A 22,402-nucleotide genomic window follows, 5' to 3' on the forward strand; every position below is an offset into this window, starting at 1 on the left:
AGGGAGGGGGAGGGGGGAGAGGGGGAGAGGGGGAGAGGGGAGAGGGGGAGAGAGGGGAGAGAGGGGAGAGAGGAGGGGGAGAGGAGGGGAGAGGAGGGGGAGAGGAGGGGGAGAGGAGGGGGAGAGGAGGGGGAGAGGAGGGGGAGAGGAGGGAGAGAGGGAGAGAGGGAGAGAGAGAGAGAAGAGAGAGAAGAGAGAGAAGAGAGAGAGGGAGAGAGGGGGAGAGGGGGAGAGGGGGAGAGGGGGAGAGGGGGAGAGAGGGGAGAGAGGGGAGAGAGGGGAGAGAGGGGAGAGAGGGGAGAGAGGAGGGGGAGAGGAGGGGGAGAGGAGGGGGAGAGGAGGGGGAGAGGGAGAGAGGAGAGAGAGAGAGAGAGAGAGAGAAGAGAGAGAGAGAGAGAGAGAAGAGAGAGAGAGAAGAGAGAGGAACATCCCAATGGCTTTCCTGCTTTTCAAGTCCTTCCAGTGCCTTGCCTGCCCCTCCACCTTGATGCTCTTACCTCCCACTACCTTTCTTTCCCTCCCTCCCTCCCAAACATCTTGCTTTCCTTCCAACACTAGGCACCATAGGATCTTTGCCCTTGCTGGTCTCTGTCACATCACTCAAAGAACTACAAAGCCCATGTTGACCCCTCTCCAATCTGCTCAGATGCACCCTCCCCGTGAAATCTACTTGATTTACTGTCATACTCAGACCAGGTCCAGAATCCCAGCTAGCCCTCACATCTCCTGGCCTCCCTCTCTGCTGGTTGTTGAGCTCTCTGCTAAGATAGCGGCTTTCTGTGGGCTGGGAATGAACAGCACCTTCACCCAGGACAGCCTGACATGCGCTCCACACCGATCCCGGGATTTTGCCATGTCAAGTTTCTTTCTCCTTCTTTCTTCTTTTTCTTTTGCATTCAGGACCTGGGGACTGTCCCTGAGCTTTAGTGCTCAAGGCTAGTGCTCTATCACTTTTGAGCCACAGTTCTACTTCCAGCGTTTGGTGGTTCATGGGAGATAAGAGTCTCACACAGCCTTTCCTGCCCTGGTTGGCTTCAAAGTATAATCCTCAGATCTCAGCCTCCTGAGTAGTTAGGGTTACAGGCCCGAGCCACCAGCATCGGGTTTCTAATTCTTGTTACCCAGCACCGTCCCCACATTTGTACCTACTATTCCTTCCCCCAGAAATGTGTCCCCAGAATCATCCAGGAGCAAATGTGTTTTCCTGCCCTCACCACGCTGGCAGTATCATCACTTCACTGCCCTGGGGCCTGCCTGCCAAACAAGGAGTCCCAAGCTTTCTCCTAAGAGCGATCAGGATCCACAGCAGCGCTCTGAGCTGAGGAGCTAGGTGCGGGTGCACTGGTGCTTGGATGCCCAGAGATGAGTGGATGGAGTCCGGCTAGAGCAGAGCGGGGACCAGTAAGGACCAGTCCTAGCCCTGGTTAGGAGAGGGGATATGACCGTAGTGGAAAGGGGGAGGGAGATGATGGGGAGAGGCTGGGAAGGACTGATGGGACAGGATGTGGAGGGAGCAGGATGTGTCACCAGTGAAACGTGCTAAGTAAGGAAAATGTGTGTACATGATGGCGGGTGGGAGGAGGCCAAGGCCGAGGTCTCCCTTATAGTGTGTATGAGGGTTACTGACAAAGTCAGGAAGCGGGGCCCCGCTACGGAGGGGACAAAGGCCATAGCGTCAGCCTCTTCCCCCACTGCAGCTGCCAGCCCTAGAAGCCTGTGTTCTAGGATTGATAGGGAAATGTATGGCTGGCAAGTCCAGGCTTCCTAATTTTCTGTGGGCCTTGTTTGACCAGATAGACACATAGAACAAGGAGAGGCCTTGGGGCACCTTGGCTCCATCTAGGGCATGCCCTGGTCAGGCAGCCCTGCCATGCAGTATCTCTGATGGAGCCTCTGTGTGACAGGAGGGGAAACCGAGGGCCCGGAGAAGTGAGCTGCCAGTGGGGCACACCTGATCTCCCCAGAAGGGAAGCTGAGGTCTCACAGGCAGAAGGATTTACGTGGTCTGATGGGGACAGACTAAGAATATCATCTCGATATTTATATATAGCTCCTTCTTCCCAAGAGTTCAGAGAGGCTCTCGTTTCTACCTCATTCATCCCCAAATGTGTCCTCCTGGGATGGGTGACCGGGGCCAATTTGTGCCGACATTGTGAAAGTTCCCTGTGACCTCTCCTTTGATTCCTCTCCCCCTATAGATTCTATTACATCCCCTTGTGGCTCTAAAGCCACTTAATTCCACAGAGATTTAGGAGGTCCTTGTTTGATGCAAGACACTGAGCATGTAGGAAGCTTCTGAATGTCCCTAGGGCTAAGGTCATTTCACTGTGGATCCCCAGAACTACATTTGCACATACCTCCTGGTTGTATACTGGATCATTCCATCCAGCTGCTCCCATCCAGAGGAGGGGATGTCCTCCTCTCCCTTCCTACCTAGGCCAAGGCCTGGCATGTAAGAGCCTGGGGAAGTGGAAATGGTTGCCCAGTTCAGAGTCACTCTATGTGTATACACTGAATACTCCTCCTTTGGTGCTTTAGTCCTATCATGTGGCCTAGAATAGAAATGTGTATGTGTGGCACTTGACACACGGTAGCCACTCAGTGGATGCTTGCTGAATAGATGGATAAAACCAGGAGGGAAGAAGATCAATGGGAGACATTGCTCAGAACGAGGCATAGTGCCACATGCCTGTCATCCTAGCACTGGGGAGCTTAAATCAGGAAGATCAAAAGTTCCAGACCAACCTGGGCTATATACTAAGACCCTGTCCACAACGTGAGATAAAGTTATTTAAGATTAGGTCAGATCACAAGAGATAAAGAGCTCCAAGTCCACTGGGGGATGAAAGAAGTACATACTTTTTTTTGTTGGTACTCTGGATTGAGCCCTCGCCTCTTCACTTGAGGAATGCCTCTAGCCTTTGTGTTTATGATTTGATGAGATAAGGTCTTGCTAAGGAGTATGGCTCCAGCGGTAAGCTCCCCAGTACTACCAAAAAGAAAAAATATAATAATCATGCCTAGATAACTTTGCTGAGCTGGCCTTGAACCTGGATTGAGATGCTCCTGCTTCTATCTTTCTAGCAGCTGGGATTACATGCATCTACCACCATATGATTAAAATAGGCAATTACACCAGAGGGAAAGTACTTTGGGCTACGGAAGAGAAGAATTGAAACTCACCAGGGAGACTCCAGGAAGGGGCGGGGGAGGGGGGAGATACGCCACATGGGCTTCCAAGAACGGAAACCCACTGACAGGAACTCTGAGTTTATTTCATTTTATTTTAATTAATTAATTGGTTGGTTGTGGGGCTTGAACTCTGGGTCTGGGCGCTGTCCCTGAGCTTTTCAGCTCAAGGCTAACGCTCTACCACTTGAGCCACAGAGCCACTTCCAGCTTTTTCTGCTTATGTGATGCTGAGGAATCGAAGCCAGGGCCTCATGCATGCAAGGTAAACACCCTACCACTGAGCCACCTTCCCAGTTTTGTTTTGTGCTAGTATAGGGGCTTGAACTCAGGACCTGGGCACTGCCCCTTAGCTTTTTTTCTTTCTTTCTTTTTGTTTTTCCCTCAAGGCTGGTGTCTACTACTTGAACCACAGCTTCACTTTTGTCTTGTGGCTGGTTCATTGGAGATAAGAGTCTCAAGGACTTTCCAGCCTGAGTTGGCTTTGAACCATGATCCTCCCATCTCAGCCTCCTGAGATGACTCCACACCAGGCAACGATGCTCATATCTGACTCTACCAGTAATGGGGAGCCATTGAAGATTCAGGTGCCTTCCATGCAAGGTGTTCATGCAATGCTGTTAACACAGCAGGGAAAGCCGAGCTGGGAAGTGGAGGGGCCCTGATGAGATCTTGACTCTGTGGGAGGAGTCTATGGAATGAAGCGACTAGGGGAGGCAGGTACCCAGTCAGGAGCCACTGATGAAGTGGAGGGAGAGAGGCTGTATGTGGGACTAGGGAAGGTAACTGTTGACCTGAGATGAGGGTGTGAGGCACTATGCAGAGAAAAGGGTCTGATGAGAGAGAGGGGGCATCTGGAGCTGGGGAGGGGGAACAAGGTTCTTCCCAGGTGCCGCTCCATCAGGACCAGCAGCTTCCCTAGCAAGGTAATGAGTTCACTCCACTTGGGTGGAGACGCTTCATTAAGAACAGAGATGGCGGGCTGGGAAGGGAGGTCAGAGCCCCAGAGACCGGGCAGGGAGTTAGGCTGAAAGCAAAACGCCGAGGCTGTGGGAGTGAATGAGATCATAAGAAGAGACAGAGTGGGGTGAGAACACAGATGAAGGCTGAGGACAGAGCCTTGGGGGCCACCCACAGTTGGGAGGGTAGGAAGTGGGGAAAGGGGAGGGACTCAGGAGGAAATGGAGCAGCTAGAGAGCTCATGGGGATTGTCCTCTACCTTCTCCCTCCTTCTTCACCCTCATGGACAGAGCCACACCCCACCTTGGGGCCGCACCCAGGTGCCTGCCCAGCCCACGCGGTGGACCCCACTCCCCCACCCTGTCCTCCTGGCTAGGACCTGGGGCAGGCCAGCCACCTCCCATGCACTCAAGCCTCCTCCTCTTCCAAAGGGGACGGGAGTGTGGGATGTCTCTACCAGGCGGCTGTGACTGACTATTAAGTAGAATAATGTGTGTTATGCATTTGGCACTCGGGCCTGGCAAACCCTCAGAGCTCAATAAATGGTGGCTGCTGCTATTATGATTATTACAGAGCAGGATTAGATTCTGGTGTGAGCTCTGGCGGGGCCAAAGAGTCTAGCAGTCCCTGGAGGCGGGCTTTGCTGAGAGAGGGGGCCTGGGAAGCTGAATTTCATCTACCTCCAGGAGTGCTCGGACCCCCTCCTGACACCCTCATGAGGCCAAAGCTACGGGGAGGGGGAGGAGGGGTGTTGGGGGCTCACACCTGTACAAAGCTACTCAGCTGGCTGCAATGGAACGATTGAGAATTGAGGTTTGAAGCCAAGCCTGGCCCTGGCGGGGGGAGGGTACGGGGAGGTGAAGAGTCTATGAGACTCTGACTTCCAATTAACCAGCAAAAAGTCAGAAGTGGAGGCGTGGCTCAAGTGGTAGAGCCCCAACCTTGGGGGAAAAATCTAAGGAAGAGTGCTTTTGCCTCAAGCCCCAAAATGGCTAAAAAAAATAAAAAAGAGCCAGGGGTGGTGAGACCCTCTCCCCAGCATGATCACCCTTTGACTTGCCTTGGGGTAGGACCCCAGCCCCACCGAGGGTTTCAACCAGCTGGGACAGGGTGAGCATCCCTGCCCCCCATCCTCCTCTAGCTCTAGGCTTTGAGGGTTCACGCACACGTGCACATTCCCCCCGCCCGTGCACTATTAGGAGCTGCCTCCCATTGTCCTCATCCTCACTGCTACCCCTCGAAAATTCTGCCCTTGGGGTCCACCCCCCAGATACTGAATCTTAAACCTGGGACTCAGTTTCCCCAAGTCAGCCTCAAGCTAAGATTGCATTTACCCCACCTTGAAAGCAGATCAATCCATCTCATTGACCCCCCCGCCCCCATTCCCCACCTTCCATAATACCCATCTATACATTCTCAACAGTGTAGGGAACAGAAGTGGGGCCTGCTGAAGACTGTGGGACACCCGCTCCCCATCCTACCCAGCCCAGACTGAAGCACCCTGCAAGGATCAGGGGTTTGACTTTCTACCAGCCAGGCTCAGACTGAGGCTCCAAACAGTCCAAGCTGACAAAGGCTGGAAGATCCCGTTAAGTAGGCCGCCTCTGGGGCTGGGCACTGGAGGCTGGAGCTGACCGGCTTGGGGCTCCCAGGGAGGTGTCAGCCAGGTCGTGGGCTTTGAACAAACCACAGAAAGTTTCTGTAATATCACACACACAAAAAAGAGCTCTTAGTGTCTAATCATATGGAGAGAAGGGGGGCAGTTGGCGAAAGAGCCAGTACTCAGTTCCATCAGTGGAGGATCAAAAAGCATTCGGTCAAAGAACCTTTAAATACCTTGAAAGGCAGGTGAAGCCGGTTCAATGGGTTCTAAAAGGGATTGAAAACATCAGCCTGAGCTGCAGACTGGCTGGCTCCAGCCACAGCTAGTGCTGGGGGAGGGAGATGGTGAAGATGAACCACTAGCTCACCCCTCTTCCCCACCCCCTCCCGGGATCCACAGTCACAGTGGGTAAAGGAGGGAGTTCAGACCCACTAAAGTTGGAAGCCATCTGACCTGGGTGCTATCCTGAGCTCTTTTGCTCGAGGTAAGTGCTCTACCATGTTGAGCCACAGCTCCACTCCCCATTTCTTGGTGGTTAACTGGAGATAAGAGTGTCACAGACTTTTCTGACCAGGCTGGCTTTGAACCATGATCCTCAGATCTCAGCCTCCTGAATAGCTAGGACAGATTTTTAAACATCATCCTTGTGGTACACTGCAATGAACAAAGCCTTGGAAGAAAGAACCTGGTTGGAATAGCTAAGCCCGGGGTCCTGGAACAAAGGTCTAAAGTCAAGCTTTCAAATGAGACTGCCACTGTCCCAAAGTAGGGGTGGCTGGGAGAAGGAATCGCCACTTTCATCTTTGGGAGACAGTGAGGTGTTAGGAGGCCCTGAGCCAAGCACATGTGGGTGTCAGATGACCATGGAAGAGAGAGCGACTTGGGCAAAATTGGGAAGGGAGGAAGGTAGAGGGAGAAACGAGATGGGAAGATGGGTGGAATGAGGGTGGGTTTGGAGCAAGAGAAGGTTTCAGGATCTGATAAGGGCCTGGGACTAGTGAAAGTCAGTCTGGGCAGGGGCCTTAGTGTCTGAGTCATACCTAAGGAGCCAGGAAAGATACCCAACCCTGAATATATAAATTGTTATCTGTCTGTCTGTCTGTCTGTCTATCTGTCTGTCTAATTTGTTGGTGGTTTGCCAGTACTGGGGCTTGGGCAGTGTCTTTAGCTTTTTCACTCAAGGCTGCCTCTTTCCTCCTTGAACCACAGCTCTCCTTCTGGTTGTTTGCTGGATCATTGGAGTTAAGAGTCTCTCATGGACTTTCCTGCCAGGCGGGCTTCAGAGCACACTCCTCAGATCTCTGCCTCCCGAGTAGCTAGGATTAGAGGTGTGAGCCCCTGGCACCTGGCTTCCGAATATATATTTCATATCTCTAGATAGTGTAATTATTAGCCCTATTCCATGGATGAGAAAACTGAGGCCCAGAGAGGTCAACTCAATAGCCAAAGCCAAACTAGCTAGAGACACAAGGAGAGGCAGGGCCAGAATTCAAGCCTAATGTCCTGGTACTGAGCTCAGAATGCCAGTCTCTGCTTCTTCAGGACCAGGCCTCCTCAGCAGAGCCCAGCCCAAGTAGTCTGGGCCCCAGGTAGGACATGAGATACCCTGGCTCCTGGGTCTGGAGAAGGGAGGTAATTAATCAGTAAGTATTGATTCTGTCTCTACTACGACGAGGTAGGCAAGGAGATGGCTGAAACTGCCTTCTAGGACTTGACTGTCCTGTCCCTTCTGGGGGAGGGGGGCGATGGTATTTGCTAGTTCTATGCTTTTACCCTCTCCAGAGTCTCCATCTTTGCAGAGGAAGAAGGGACCCACCATGCAGCCCATGCAGAACAAGTCCTTGCTGGAGATCTGGCACATTAGCATGCCCATGACCTTGGCCCCTCCCATTTGTCACAGCCTGTCCCTCCTGAAGCAGGCCAACACTCCCATCTGAATCTCTTGCTACATGGAAAGGAGAGAGGTGTGTTTGTTCTGTCACGTGAGCTTCACAAACGGCTTTCTCAGCATTTTTATTAATAATTCATCCTGTAGCAGGGGGGAGGGGGCGGGGACAAGGGGACAGGAACTGGAGGGAGAGAGACCAGGCCAGTTTAGAGGCCGTCTGGAACCCAGGGACCTTGCCTCATAGCTGTGGCCTAGCAACACAGCCAGGCAGCCTCCGGGGGCCTTGTTTGGGAGAGTAGAGGCCAGGCATCTATTCTCAGGGGACAAGATGTCCCTCCCTGCTTCCAGTCCCTCCCTGAAGCCACCGACCCAGGACACCTGGCCCCGATGACTGTGCCAGATGGGAGACAGGCCTGAGGGGTCCACAGCATGCTGTGTGGAAGTCCCTGGGGAACCAGGTGCTGCCAGTGTTTCCTGCTACGTCATGGAACCCAGGACACAGGGGCCAGCAGCGTCATGGAATGACAGGGCTTCTCTGGGCAGCACGCCGTTCCCCGCTGGGTGCCAGAAAGGAGAAACAGAGCTAGCATCAGAGACCCAGGCCCAAGGCCGGGCAGGGGTGATTCACAGCCCTCCATCTCCTATCTCCCAGGAACCGTGGTCTCCCATAGACTCTTTCCTGCCTCTTCTGCCCAGTCCACGAGTCCTTAGAAGGTTTGGCTATCTGACATGCCAGCAGGAGAGAGTGAGCCTTCAAATGCAGTCGAATGATTTGAAGCTAGACATCTGAAAGAACTTCCTTGACAGGAAAAACATAAAATGGGGAGTATGTGGTGTCCCTGTTAAGGATAAACAAATAAAAATCATCATTGGCACTCAGTATCTACCAAGAATCCGTCATATGCTCCAAGTATCATTTTAAGTGCTTTTACTGTATCATCACATTGAATCTTATACTCATCAAAGGAATAAGTCTTTTTATTCCCTTTGTATGGAATGAGGAAACAGGCCCAGATGTCTGTCTGCCCATGTTAATCATAGCCGTAACGGCAGAGCTACATAAATCTCTATTTCTGCCTCTTTCAAAAGCCTCTGAACTTGCTCAACAAAGTGAACTGAGATCCAGACCAAAGGTATCTTTAAAGTCCTTCTTGAAGCTGGCAAGACAGAGAAAACCACCCAAGATTTCCAATGCCTTCTTGGTTTACCCAATGCTGTTTTGGGGGTTCGTATCTGGCATGGCCACGGACTTTCCATCTCTGACATTCTGGTACAATGGTTGTCTAATGCCTGCTGGGAGTGAATGAGGCTGAGATTTTTATTGTTTGTAAGGGTCAGGCCTTAAGCTCTTGGCAGTGGGAGCAGGTGTCATCCTTCTCTTCCATCTCACAGCGGTTGGCCAAAGGCTAGGTCTCAGGACAAAGGGTTTCTCTTGGGCTCTCAATAGCTCCCTGGGCCGTGAAGCACTGGAGGCTTTAGCAACTTGAGTCTTCCTTCTCTAGAGGCCTTGCCTTTACCATCTGTTATGGGAGGAGGCAGCCTGAGTCATCTCTCAGATGGCCTCTCCATCAACTCTGAGAAACTGGGTGATCCCAGATGCCCAGTTAAGACCTGTTGAACTGCAACAGGAAGTTCTGCTGTCCCTCTCCTCTCAGGTTGATGGGGGGAGGGGAGGGCGCGTAGGCAGGGAGGCTCTGGGGGTGGAAAGATTCCTGAACAAGAAGTCTTTCTGTGTGCCCATTGATGGCTGGGGTGGAGGGAGGTGCCAGAAGGGCGCACTATTTGCTCTTTACAAGGCAATGAGAGACAGCTGGAGGTGGGAGGGAAAATAAGCGAAGGCACAAGACCCTAGAATTCCAATCTATTGGCTTGGCTTTCTGGAGTTTGTCAGGCCCTAAAGGGTACTGTGTTGGTACCCTAGACCTGGGATTAAAAAAAGGGGGGTGGGGTGGGGGGAAAGACTGTGGATTGCTGCAGAGTGTCTGGAACAGAATAATGACCCTTCACCATACTGGGTAAGGGCTGAGATTCTGGCCACAGGAAAATTGCAGGCCTTCACCTACAGATGCTTTTTCTTTCTTTTTTTTTTTCTCCCCCCCCCCTTCCATTTTTAATTAGAATATTCAATCTCAGGAAATCTGTTCTCCACCGGAACAGTTTTAAAGAAGGTTTGGGGGGGGGGAATTTCCTTATCTGTTTCTCAACAGGAAAAGCTGTGGGTGGAGGTGAATGTTCAGGGGGTGGGAAGTGGTTCCATGTGAGTTCTAGGGGATGGTGTGTGTGTGTGTGTGTGTGTGTGTGTGTGTGTGTGTGTGTGTGTGTGTGTGTGTGTGTGTGTGTGTGTGTGTGTGTGTGTGTGTGTGTGTGTGTGTGTGTGTGTGTGTGTGTGTGTGTGTGTGGGGGGTGGGGGGAGACTTGGGACAGAGGCTTAACCCTGTGAGAAGGTGCTGTCTGCTGTTCTTCATAAAGGTGAAGGTGGCTGATCATGAGCCCATATAGTAGATTTCTGGGGTGGGAATACTAATTCTTGAGTCTGGGAAGCCGGACTCACCTGGGATCTGGATTCTCAGCAGAGGGGAGGACAGGATGCTTCTGCAGACCCGGGCCTTTTGCCCTCTTGCCTATCCCTCTTGCGGGGGAGGGGGGGGGCAGCGGCAGACCTGCACTATGGGAAGTGTCTTGGTCTGTGTCTGTTGTGTGCTAGGTGTGTATGGGGGATACTGGCAGATCTCTGTGCCTGATGCCACCTTTGAAGTCCTTGGGAGATCGGGGAGATCGCCTCACTGGCGGAATCAAACAGTTTGCATGCTGCAGAGAAAAGAAACGGGTTCCCCTGATCAGGGACTCCGCTAAACCAGCGTAGGGGCCGAGAGCCGGGAGAACGTCAGGGTGGGCAGGGAAGGGGGAATTGGGTTCCTGCTACCGAGGTGCTGGCTCAAGAGAAAGAGGGGAGGGCCCGCTTCGGGAGAGGCACGGATGGAGGCTAAAAGGCCTGCTGGAGTAAGAGAGAAGGGTCACCAGACCCAGCGCCCCACTAAGGACAGGGATTCTAGCCCAGTCCGCTCCAGCTGGGAATGGGAGCCGTGGCCGACCCAGGCCCAGCGCTAGCAAAAAGGAAAAAATCCACTCCTGGTTTTTGCTCACACCAGCCTGTCTTCCAAGGACCCTGCGGTGTCAAGTCCGGAGCTGACGCCCTCGAGCGGCCGCCCGCGAAAAACCCGGCGTGGATCGCTCCGCCCTTCGGAATGGAGCCAAAGGACACCTCGGAGGAGGTGGCCGGCTACCCGGTGGCCCAGCGCGGTGCGAGGCCGCTGCCATCTGGGCAGCACGGGTCGGGTTGGTCGCGCAGTGCGGCGGGACCCGCAGATTCCAAGCACCGCGGCGCGCGGGTCCGGGAGCGGGCCGGGCGCGCGGGGCGGCGGCCGTGCCCTCGGGGCGGCTCGGGGCGGCGGCGGCTGGGCCGGCGGGCGGGCGGGCCGGCGGCGCGGGCTGCAGTGCCGCGCTCGGCCGGCAGCGGGCGGCCGCGGGCGCAGGCGGTGGCAGCGGTGCTCGGCGGCGGCGGCGGGCGGGCGGCGCCGGCGGTGCCCCGGGCGCGCACACACACACACACACACACACACACACACACACACAGGCACACACACACGCACGCACGCACCCCGCCTCGTACACACTCACACACGCTCCGGCGCGCACACGCGGCGCGCAGGCCGGAGGGAGGAGGCTCGGCGGGCGGGCGGGAGGGCTGGCGGGCGGCCCCCGCTCCCCGGCTCGGCGGCTCGGTGCAGCCCCGCGCGGCCCCCGCCCTCGGACCCGCCTCCGGGGGTCGCCCGGCCCCATGCCCTGCAGCGGCAGCGGCGGCGGAGCAAGGTGCGGCCGCGGGCGGCTCTGAGGAGCCCGGAGGGAGCCGGCGACGAGGGGGGACCATGTACCGGGACCCGGAGGCGGCCAGCCCAGGTAAGCGCGGCCCCGCGCGGAATGGGGCGCCCCGCACCGGCGGGCCGGACGGAGGCAGAGCCGGGAGCCGTCTCGGAGCCCCAGCCCCGGGGCTTTGCTGTTGGCTGGAGCGCACGGACTCGCCCCCTCCCCCCGGGGGTCATCCCAGCACCGCGGGCGCCAGCTCGAACCCAGATCCCGCCGTCTGGACAGTGCCAGGCTGGATGCCCGGGCCGGCCTCGCAGTGTCCCCACAAGGACCTCCTTCCCCCCCCCCCCACCCCCGGCAGCCCAAGGACAACGTGTGTAGCGGAGCGCGGAGCCGCTGCCCCTGCGGGAGCCGGGCAGTGCCCCCAGAGGCGCCCCCCGCTCTCCCGGCGCCACCGCCCGGGGGTGCCGGCGCGGAGGGACCCCGGGACCACGATCCTTACAGCGTGGGGCCCGGGATCGTGAGCGCAGGGAAGCCGAGAGGCATCGGCGGTGCCAACTGTGTATGGGGGCAAGTGGGAATGTGGTGCAGCGGCCGGGCAGGGAGGCTTCTGGGCGCGGGGGACTGCGGGAGCTGGGGGTGGGAGGGGGGAGGCCAGGGAAGATGACAATGGGGGTGCTGGGGGAATGTGCACCTAGGACTGGGGAGGGGGGGAAGCAAAGAGCCCCAAACTCATTCAGTGCGGTGAGGGAGGGAGGGGGAGGGGCCGCACCCCTTTGCATTGCTCCTCGAAGGGAGTGGCCGGGGAGCCCACGGTCTGTCTGCTCAGCATCTTCCAAGCTCAAGCCAGGAATCTCTTCCTCCTTCCTAGGGGAAATTGCCCTGCCATTTCCTCCTTGGCTCCTGACGCCTCCTCTCACGCAATGCCCACCTGTAGGCAGGTCCCCTGCAGCTCCAGCTCAGGGTTAGTCCCAGCTTCAACCTGAGACGATCTCATCTCCCCCGTCCACCAGATCTGCCATCAGGGGCTCCCTTTCTGGGTTGTCTTCAAAGCTGAGAGCCTAGATCTAGCCTAAGACCTACTCCCAGCTGAAGAATCGCCGGGCTCTGACACATCAGCCCCCTCGGGGGTACAGGTTTTGGGGGAGTGCACCTTTCTAAGACCCTCCCCAGAAAGGGCTTAGAACTATGAGGATCGTGGCATCTGGCTTTGCCCCTTCTTGCCCCAGCCCACCCACACTTGCTCTTTCCCTTTAGGGGGCAACCTCTGCCCACCCCTGCCCCTTGCAGGATCCGATGTCACCTCCATCCATTCACTTCAGCCCAGGGCCACTGAGGACCACCTACTGGGCACCAGGCATGATGCTCACTCATCATCAGGTTAAGGGGGTGAGGGCCACTCAAGTCTGCCTCCCTGGAGCCTTATGTCCTGCTGTGAATGTCCTCTAGGTGAGGGCTGAAGGGACATTGAATTGGTGGAAGCCCTCCTCTCATCTGTCAAGCCCCAGCTCACCTACCCGGGCATTTTCTCTTAGAGGAGCAAGGTTCCCACACTAGGACTAAGGACAGGACCATTGTGTCCCTTGGTTCACTCTCAGAAGCCCATAGCTTAGTTCAGAGACCAGCTGGAGGGGAGGGACACTCCCCTCTCCCTCTCTTACCAGACTGGTGGCTCCCCACTCCTTTCCTCTTAGGCCACCAGCCTCTAGACCCAGGCCTACATCCCTTCTCTCCCTCCTCATTTTCTCCTATGCTTGAGCATCATGACATCACTACCCCTCCAAACGCCTCTGCCCCTCTTCAGAGAGGCCAATTTGATGTGCTTGGCACCTTCTGGGCAAAGAGTCTGGAGTCCAGTGCTGCTCCTGGCAAACTCAAAACCCCTGGACCTTTTCCTATCCTCATCTCCTCTGAACAGGAGCTGTATTGCCCCTTACAGCCCTCCCCTCTCCCCTCCCCCCAAGTCTGCACCAGGGATAGCTCTGACTACGAAGAGGGCTAGCCTGAGGTTTGCTTCTCTCTGATATGGGTGCTAGCCTTGCTGGAGAGCCTCTTTAGCTCCAAGTCCCCCAGGATTCTCAGAGGGTCTGGCCTCCATGGTCCCTGGTGCCCCCAGGTCCAGAGATGCCTCCCTGCAGCTCACCCCAGGTCTTCCTGACTCTGCTACCCCCCCAGCCAGGACTCTGTGTCTCCCCCCCCATTCCTGCCCACCCTTTGCCTGGCACCAGGTAGGAGGGAGATATGCAAATTAATTCCTGTGTGACTCAGGCCAACCCCTCATCTCTCCCCTCTGGTCCCCCAGGAACCAGTAAGTACCTCTTACATCCTAATCTCCTCATTCCTCCCCCCCCCCCCCAACACCTGCGGCCCAATTCTGCTTCTAAAAAAAAAAAATCTCCTGTGCTCTCCTGCTCCCTCCCTTAGAAGATCCCTGTGGGTACTCTGGCTCTTCACCCACTCACTCTGCAGGTCCCTACTGGCGGCGAGGAGGGGGGGAACAGCTGAGAGGTAAGACCTTACCTGACTGGAGTTCTCCCCCCACACACACACTTGGTACATTTTACTCCTGTGTAAAAGAAAGGGACGGTGAAAGAAAAACGGGAGTCCAGCATGAATGAGACCACAGATGTCTTCGTTCCCATGCAGGCCTGAGCGACACCGCTCTCCACACTGCCCAGCCTCCCCAGCTATGCTTGCAGCCTGCCCTGGCCTAGCCTTCTGCTCCCCCTGAAGCTGGCCAGCCCAGCCTCTCTCCCTGGAGTGCTTGCTCCTCCCCCCCCCCCCCACCTTCCCTGGCCGGGCAGGACTTCAGCACGCCTGCAGGGGTCAGCGTTGCAGTGGGCAGGCAGGACAGGCAGGACAGCCGGAGGAGGAGGGAGGGAGAGGTGACCTTGTGGTGAGCTAGTGAGCAAGGCCAGAGAGGGACCAGCTGAGAGGGGGGTCAGGCCCTAAGGATGGTCTGCCAGCCCCCAAGCCCTCTGGGAGCTGAGCAGTAGTGCTCAAAACCTTAAGTCTGTCCCACCTGTTAGTGGGCTGTCTCTTACACACTCTGGCAGGTCATTCCTTAGGGTATGAGGGACAGACATGAACTGAGTGGAGGGAAGAGGCTTTGGCATGGTGGGCAGAGGAACCAAATCTGACCCTGCACTTACTGGGTACAAGTTAGGGGTCGAGGTCAATGAGGGAGTGTGTGTGTGTGTGTGAAGCAGGAGTTAGAGGTATGGGCAGATTAAGGGTATCTTGGGAGGATTAAAGACCGGGGATGGAGATGGGGGGAGGACCAAGGGTGGAGGAAGCAGCGCTGAACATTCCATCATTTCCCTGACAACTGCCTCTGGACCTTCCTCCTCTGGCCTGCCCTTCCTCCTCCAAGTACCCTGCTGCCTGCATCCTGGGCTTGGGGCAGAGGCTGGGGCTGAAGATTCATTAGCTTCCCAACAGGTATGGCAGGGAGAGAGCCTGGGAGGGAGCGGACTTCACATCGGAGTGGGAGATGGTGCCCTTCAGGGTACGGACCAATTGCCAGTACCCACAACCTATCAAGTTGAAGTGGAGATTGGCTCTTTCTTGGCCCTGATTCATGCGGCTCTCTAGCTTTGGGGGACAGCCTGACCAGTCAGCTGGGTGCCCAAGGACTACAAGATGGTCCCGAGAGAGGGGGCGTGGAGGGATGGAGATGGCCCCTGAAGGTTCTCTTTTGATGGTGAGCCAAAGCCAACTGTAGGAGGGTGGTGAGCCAGCTGGGGACAGGTGAAGAGACAGCTGTAAGGAGTAAGTAAGCGAAAGACCCACCTTTGGGCAGCTGGGTTCTAGCCCTGGCTGTCCCCAAGCTCAAGCCTCAGGGACACTGAGACAGCACAGCGCATGTCTGCCTGCCAGCCCTTGTGGTATAGCTTGTCTGTGGGAAGGGCAGAGGAGCCATGTGTGGCTCCCTCCCCTCCCTACATTCCCCCATCCCCACTCCCCACCCACCCCCTATTCTCACAGGGACTTTGAATCCTTATTGAATCTGATGGACTGTTTTTTTTTTTCTTTTCAATAACCACTTCCCCCAGGGGAATGAGGCAGAGAACAGCAGGAGAGATGTGGGTGAGGGGGGCCACATGTGGGCCATGAGGCCCAGGCCAGAGGAAGAGTCAGCCTTGTGGCCCCCTGAGAAACACTAAAGCATCCCAGGTGGGCACAGGCGGTCTTGCTTGAAGCCAGCCCCCTGCTCCATGGGCAGTGCCCGGCAGGTGGCACGCGTGGCCAGCGAGGTCAGCTTTCTCTGTCAGGGCAGTCACTGGTCTGGCCAGGTGCCGGAGCTAGCCTGTGCCAGGCCCTGCCTGGGTACCCTCCTGCCTTGCCAGGGAACCACAGCCAGTGGTGCCAAGCAAATTGTGCCAGTTCCATGGACATGGAGGTCCCTGACCTTCCAGGCAGTGAGGGCAGACCTTCTGGACCCTGGCCAATTAGTATCTGGAGGTACAGGACTCTGTCTCACCCAGCACAATTCCCCAAGGGTTGGAACAGAGTTGGCAGACAGCAACGGGACCTGTGGAAGGGGCTGGATGGCGCCCAGAGCCTATGCCTGCATTCTAGATCAGTTGGTGGGAAGGTGGGCTGGGACGTCAGCCTGTTCCACGTGGCCTCTGCCTGGAGGCTCGTCTTGTCCCTTGCGGGGCCTGGCGGGACCTGACTTGTATGGTGGGTTGAGATGTTTTCGGGGTTGCTATGTTCACGTGACTGCACGGATGGGGCTCCAGGGCGGGGCGGGGGAGAAGCAGTGTCTGTGTGTACCTACGTGTGTGCGGGCGGCAGCTGGCCACAGTAATAGCAGCGCTCATCGGAGCGCCGTGCCCGCTGTAAACAGCAGCTAATGAGTGTATTTGTAGCAAGGTGCGTTGAGGTGCGCAGGGAACTGTGCCGAGAAGCTTTGGGGAGGGCTCCTCCCCCAGCCCTGTGCCCAGCCAGGCAGGACCTATGCCCTTTAGGGACCTTGCCTGCCCTCTGCCACACCTTCCACCTGCTGGTTTAGCCACCTCTGAGGCCTCAGTCTTTGGGGAGCAAAACCTTGCCTGGCTGTAAGCAAGCTTGCTTGGGTGTGGATGTGGGGTGTTCCTGCATGCAGATACAAACATTGCCACGACTGTGCGTGCACACATGTATGTGGTATGTGTGTGTGTACATGCATGAGCACACAAGTGTAGGTTCCCCCCTAGACTGAGATAAGGACTGACCCTGCCTCTAGAATGACCCCCAGAATGGCAAAACCAAAGATGTTCTTGGAAGAGGCACGTGCTGCTGGGGGGCGGGGGGCGGGAAGCTGGGGGCTTCCAGTGCTGCCCAAGAGAAGACAGAGTGACCCCGTTCTGTCTGTTGAAGGAGACAGGAGGGAGCGATCTGAGCCCCAACCTCAGCAGGCTCCCAGACTTGCTGCTTGTATCCGAGAAAGGGAAGAACCAGAAGCCTAGAGGTCCCAGGAGCCTGAGGGCAGATAGGCGCGCCCTAGCTTGGAGAGGCTGGGGCTTGGGTGGCGTGAAAGAGAGGCCTGCGTGAGGTTTTGCACGAGGGGAGCGGAGGAGAGAGCTGTGTGGCTAATGTGTCCAATTAAATTACTTCAAACCCTGCCGCGGCAGCTGCTCCCCGTGGGGCTCTGGGTACAAATTGGATCCATCTCATTACCACAGGGTGGTGTCAGCAGGGCCAGAGAGCTGCGGCCAACACGGCCAGCACTTCCCGGGCCCTCTTCTGCTCTGCCCAACCTGGCCCTACCTTGGTGACTTACTCCAGCACCCTTCAGAGTCCCCTAGTAAACTGGGTCTAGATATTGGGGCTTCCGGCCCACTTTGCCCATCCCTTATCCCATCCCTGGCAGCCTCAGGACCCCTCTTGAGTCCTTGCTCTTTTTTTTCTCTCCAGTAATGGGGGTGCTTTGTGTTTTGCAAGGGGTCCCCTCTCAACACACCCTGCCCTCGTTCCTGATAGTATCGTAGAGCCAAAATAGCAAGCGCTGTATTCATGGAATGCTGATTGTATACTAAGCACCTTGCTTGTATGTTGCCAGCTGTGGCTGTCCATGTAAGTCTTGACATAGACCCTAGCTGGCAGATGGCCTCAGTTTTCTCCTCTGTGAAATGGGCAGTGACATGGCTCTCTCCTCCTCGGGGGGCTGGAGGATGAGGTGAGTTAAGGCAGGATTCATATTCAGCAGAGAGCCTAGCACATAGTAAATACTCAGCCAACGGCAGCTGTTATCAACATGATCGTATACCGAGTGATTGATGTGTGGGACGGGAGTTCTGGGAGCTCCAAAGAGGACATGCCTGCTGCTTTCTTGGTGGCAGAGTTGGGCAGGACTTCATTGAGCTGGTGACAGGTATCAACTGAATACCCAAGACTGTTGAGTGCCAGCTGTGGGCTTGGTGCTGTTTTAAGTATATAGCACACTGGCCCATCCTCAGAAAGCCCTGGCAAGTGAAAATTTACAAGTAAAAGAAGTCGGTCTGGGATTTCAGCCCCACTACTGGACCCGAGTGTGAGCTCTGGGTGTAGGGCCTTGGCTCTTAAGGCAGAATAAGTGCTTGCACAAGCAAGGCCTTAAGAAAGATGGGGACAGCTTATCAGTGGCTTGGGGAACTGAGGGGTCTTGGCTAGTTGTGGCATCAGTGAGTGCAGAACTTGCCTGGAAGGAAGACGGGGAGGCGGGCCATAGCAGGATTCAAGGCTTGGAAGGTACCTTGGGTCAGAATACAAAGGTCCTAGCATTCACAAATACCAAAGCTGGATTTTTTTTCAATTAAGCCAATAGAAGCTTTTCAGCAGGTGAACAGCATGGGAGTGTGGAGGATGGGAGAGTCAGAGGCAGGCAAGTAGATGGAGCAGGAATCGCTGTGGGGAGCATTCCTGCCCCTACTTCTGCTCAGCTTCTCCTCTGTCTTTTACCTACACAGGGCTGGGTCCCAACTTACCCACATTAAGAGCTGTGCACCACTCAATTAGACTAGATCCTACCTTTGGCAATCTAGTGGCTGGGAATGGGCAGTCTGATGGGGCTGGGCATCAACAAAGATCCAAGCATTGCTTCCTGGGGCATCAGAAAAGACTTCTCATAGCTGGATGAACCACTGGTGGTTCATCCCTGTAACCCCACTCGTGCCTGTAATCCTAGCTACTCAGGAGGCTGAGATCTGAGGATTGGGTTTCAAAGCTATCCTGGGCAGGAAAATGCTCTTATCTCCAATTAACCACTAGAAAACCAAAAGGGGCACCGTGGCTCAAAGTGATAGAGTGTTCACTTTGAGCAAAAAAGCTCAGGGACAGAGAGCACTTAGGCCCTGAGTTCAAGCCCCACAACTGACAAAGAGGAAGGAAGGAAGGAAGGAAGGAAGGAAGGAAGGAAGGAAGGAAGGAAGGAAGGAAGGAAGAAAGAAAGAAAGAAAGAAAGAAAGAAAGAAAGAAAGAAAGAAAGAAAGAAAAGTCTTCTCAAGGATGACCAGCTAGGTGGGCAAGCTAGCAAGATAGGAAGGCCCAGGCCTGGGGGGCACAGATAATGTTCTTGAGGATTGGTTCTGTGTCTGTTCCTACCCTGGGCATTGGGCCCAGGCCCTGGAGAAGTCACACTCTAGCCACCAGGCCTGAGCTCCAGTGCCCCATCAGAGCCAAACTATCTCCACGGCAACTCGGCGGGCCGCCTCCCTTTCTGTGCCCACGGCCCTTGGCACAAGGGCGGTTCCCAGCAGGGCCTGGGTATGTCTTCCTACTTCCTTTGGGGGGGTCGTCTCAGGGCAAACACCCTCACATGGAGGCCCTGGCAGCACACAGGTTGGCATTTGTGTCTGTGTGCTCGTGTGTGTGTGTGTGTGTGTGTGTGTGCATGCACATTCATCCTGAAATGAGAAGTAGGGAGAGGGCCTATAGGGCCCGCTCACTTTAGCTGTGGATTTGTTCCATGGGAGGGGGTCAGTCAGATGGCATCAAAGAGCCTGATGCCAGGATGAAGGGTGGACCTCTGCTATGGGAAGAAAGCAAGCCCAGAAAGGGGTCGTTGGGAGGAACTGAAGGTTCTAGCAGGAAGTCTCACAGATCCTTTGGCTCCTTTATTTAATCCTCACAGCTGTCCTGCAAGGGAGATCAAATTGTCACTGTCTTACAGATAAGGAAACCGAGCCCCAGAACGCTGGAGGGTCCTGGGTGGGTCACTCAGCAGATGTAGGATAAGACTGAGTCAGCCTGACTTCAAAGGCAAGGTCCTAACCACTTGAATCCACTGCCTGGCACCTCCCTTACCCTACTAGGATCCAAGCCAGCCTGTCTCTCAGCCTGTCTCTCAGAAGGGAGCGCTTGAAGTTTGTACTGGCTGCAGAGCTGGATTCAGAATGTGTCCCCAGCACTTCCTTTTGTGCTTGGGCTGTCCTCTGAAGCCTTTGTTCTCAGGTCCCTGAATGGAGTAAAAGCTCCTACCCACCCTGTCTCCATCATCCTCTTCTCCAGGCAAGGTGGAGGGATCCTCTCACCAGGGGAGGCTCCTGGGGAAAATGGGAGGAGCCCTCACTCCCAGCTTGGCACCTGCCAGCCCCAGAGGAGCCTCATGAATCGTCTGTGTGCCCCCCCCCACAACCTCATTCCTCCCTCTCCAGCCCCCGCCTGGTTGGGGAGGTGCGAAGGGAGCGATTTCACAGCCTGTCAGCTGAGGCCTAAAAATACCCAGAACTCAGAGATGCTTGGGCAGGGGGAGGAGAGAGCAGGGACCAGGAATGGGACGGAGGGGTGCAATGGTAACTCAGTCAGCGGAATCGTGGTGGTGAGGAGAGTGAGGGGCAGGTGCTCTGTTCCAGGTGCCCCTGTGGCCCCACATCTGGCAGTGACAACAGGAGGTGGCTAGCCCTAGGGTTGTAAGAACTCAGCAGTGGCCTGGGGGGGTGGGGTGGACATGGTCTCCAATAGGAACTGTGGACTCCAGACCTCTCCCCACCCCCCAAGCTTCCAGTTGATGTCTCTTTCTCCCTCTCTGCCCCCAGATTGGCTGGCATCTTTGAAGCCAGGCTGAGCCCGGGGCTGTCTCCTTCCTGGAAAGGTGCCTGCGTCTGTTCAGGGAGAGGCATGAGGAAGGCAGTGGGGATGGGGTGCCGGCAGGTATGTGATTTGATGAGCCAGCCACCCAGGCACTGGAAGGAAGCGGAGGAGAAAAGGGTGTGGTAGCCCACGTCACTGCCACGTGGCCATGCACTGCAGCATAACACGTGGTCCCCACACATCAACCAGAGTGGGGGACACGGTGTGTGTATGTGTGGGGAGGGCACATGTATGTGCGCATGCGTGTGGGAATTGAGCTGCTGGGAGTTGGGCTGTTCTGGAATGTTTGTGACATGTGTTGCCCAGCAGGGCTAGGCCACCTAGAAGCAGGGTGGAAGCACAGAAACAGGTGTGGAACAGACAGCACATGCAGGCATGGGGCCGTGTGGAAATCTGATGGCACGGGTGGCTGTGTGGCGGGCGATGGCAGATGTCTCTGCTACAGGGCCTGAGGGTCCTTTGGGAGGTGATACCGAGAGACTTTCAGAGCACGGGGCTCTGGATCAGAAGGGATGGATTCAAATCTAGAGCTGCCATGTGTTGATCGGTTTTGTGACCTTGGGCATCTTGACCTTGTAGTACTTCATTTCCCACCTGTGAAACGGGGCATTTGAATCTGTAAACTGCCAAAGACTGCCTGTACAGTTACTGCCGAGCACTAAGGCCCAGAGAGGGCGAATGATCTGTGCAAAGATATACAGTAACTTGGCAGCAGAGCCAGCAATACAACCCAGACTGTGATGTCCTAAGAGGAGGATTTGATCAAGTCTAGGGCCTCACGGTACTGCCCGCTGGGAGCCACACGAACCCCTCACCTGCCAGAGCTGGAAACTGGTCCTGGGAACTCAGACTTCAGTGCCTTCAGCTAATGCCATGTTGTAGGGGTCCTCGGGGCAGTGGCCTTGACATAACTGACCACCCTAGATCCATTGTCTAAGTAGAGTTGGCACCATTTTCACTGGCTAGCTCGGTAGATGTGGCCAAATCACTCAACCCTCGTGAGTCCTAGTTTCTTCTCTATAATAGGATAGCAGTACTGTGTACTTTATGGGGTTGTCATGGGGATCAAACGGAGTCCTGCATACCATGTGGTAAGTAGCTGGCACACTCTGCCTACTAGGTGTTTGATAATGTTGCTGCAATTAGAACCCTGCCAGAACCCTTCCACTTCCCTTCCACCTGTGGCCATCCTTGCTCCTTTCCGTTCACTGCCTCACTGTCCACAGAGCTTTGATCAGGGTGTGACCTCCTGGCAACCAAGATCGCTGTCTTCTTGTGCCATTGTTGCCCAGGAGGGAAGGGAACAGGGCCCACCACTGGATGGACCTCTGCATCGGGCTTCAGCATCCACTGGCCATATGACCTTGGATGAGTACCATTTCCTCTCTGAGCCTTGATCCTCTCCCTACCCCCAGAAGTGAAGAAGCTGGACCAGACAGTTCTAAAGGCTTCAAGTCATGTTGCTGTATGACCCAGGAGGGGCCCTGGCTCAGCCCACTGGAGGAGGTGGCAGGTGGACAGGGAAGGAGGTCAATTGGCTGCCCACAATGAGTGGAGCATCTGGGGCCTGAGCTGGCTGGTGGCCTGCCGTCGTGCCCGCCCGCACCTGTGGCTGCGCAGGAGGGTGTGCAAGCCTGGCTGGCTGGGTAGTGACATTGGGGAGGCTCAAGGACAATGACGTAGAGAGAGCCCTTCTTGTGGCCGTGGGATCTGCCACTCCAAGCTGTCCTTCCCCATCCTCCTCCCCCTTCTCTCTGGGGTTTTCCTCCAGCAATTCCCTCTTCCTTCCTGCCCTTCCTCTCTCCTTCCCCTTCCTGGAGTCTCCTCTCTCTCTCTCTCTCTCT

General features: G+C 55.8%; 1 protein-coding gene across 4 annotated transcripts in view; it reads left to right on the forward strand.

Annotated features, from left to right (window-relative positions):
* Positions 1-11,233: 11,233 nt before the first annotated feature.
* Syt7 (synaptotagmin 7) overlaps positions 11,234-22,402 on the forward strand; it is a 60,188-nt gene continuing 49,019 nt past the window's right edge. For 2 of the 4 annotated variants that reach the window (XM_070032176.1, XM_070032178.1), the window contains exon 1: positions 11,234-11,597. In XM_070032176.1, coding sequence (XP_069888277.1) covers positions 11,567-11,597 — 31 coding nt within the window. In that variant the 5' untranslated portion in view covers positions 11,234-11,566. The remainder of the gene's footprint in view (positions 11,598-22,402) is intronic. The other 2 variants (XM_070032179.1, XM_070032181.1) reach the window with 2 other exon arrangements.

Source organism: Dipodomys merriami, unplaced genomic scaffold, assembly GCF_024711535.1.
Source record: "Dipodomys merriami isolate MVZ:Mamm:240054 unplaced genomic scaffold, mDipMer1.0.p SCAF_21, whole genome shotgun sequence".
Lineage (NCBI taxonomy): Eukaryota > Metazoa > Chordata > Mammalia > Rodentia > Heteromyidae > Dipodomys > Dipodomys merriami.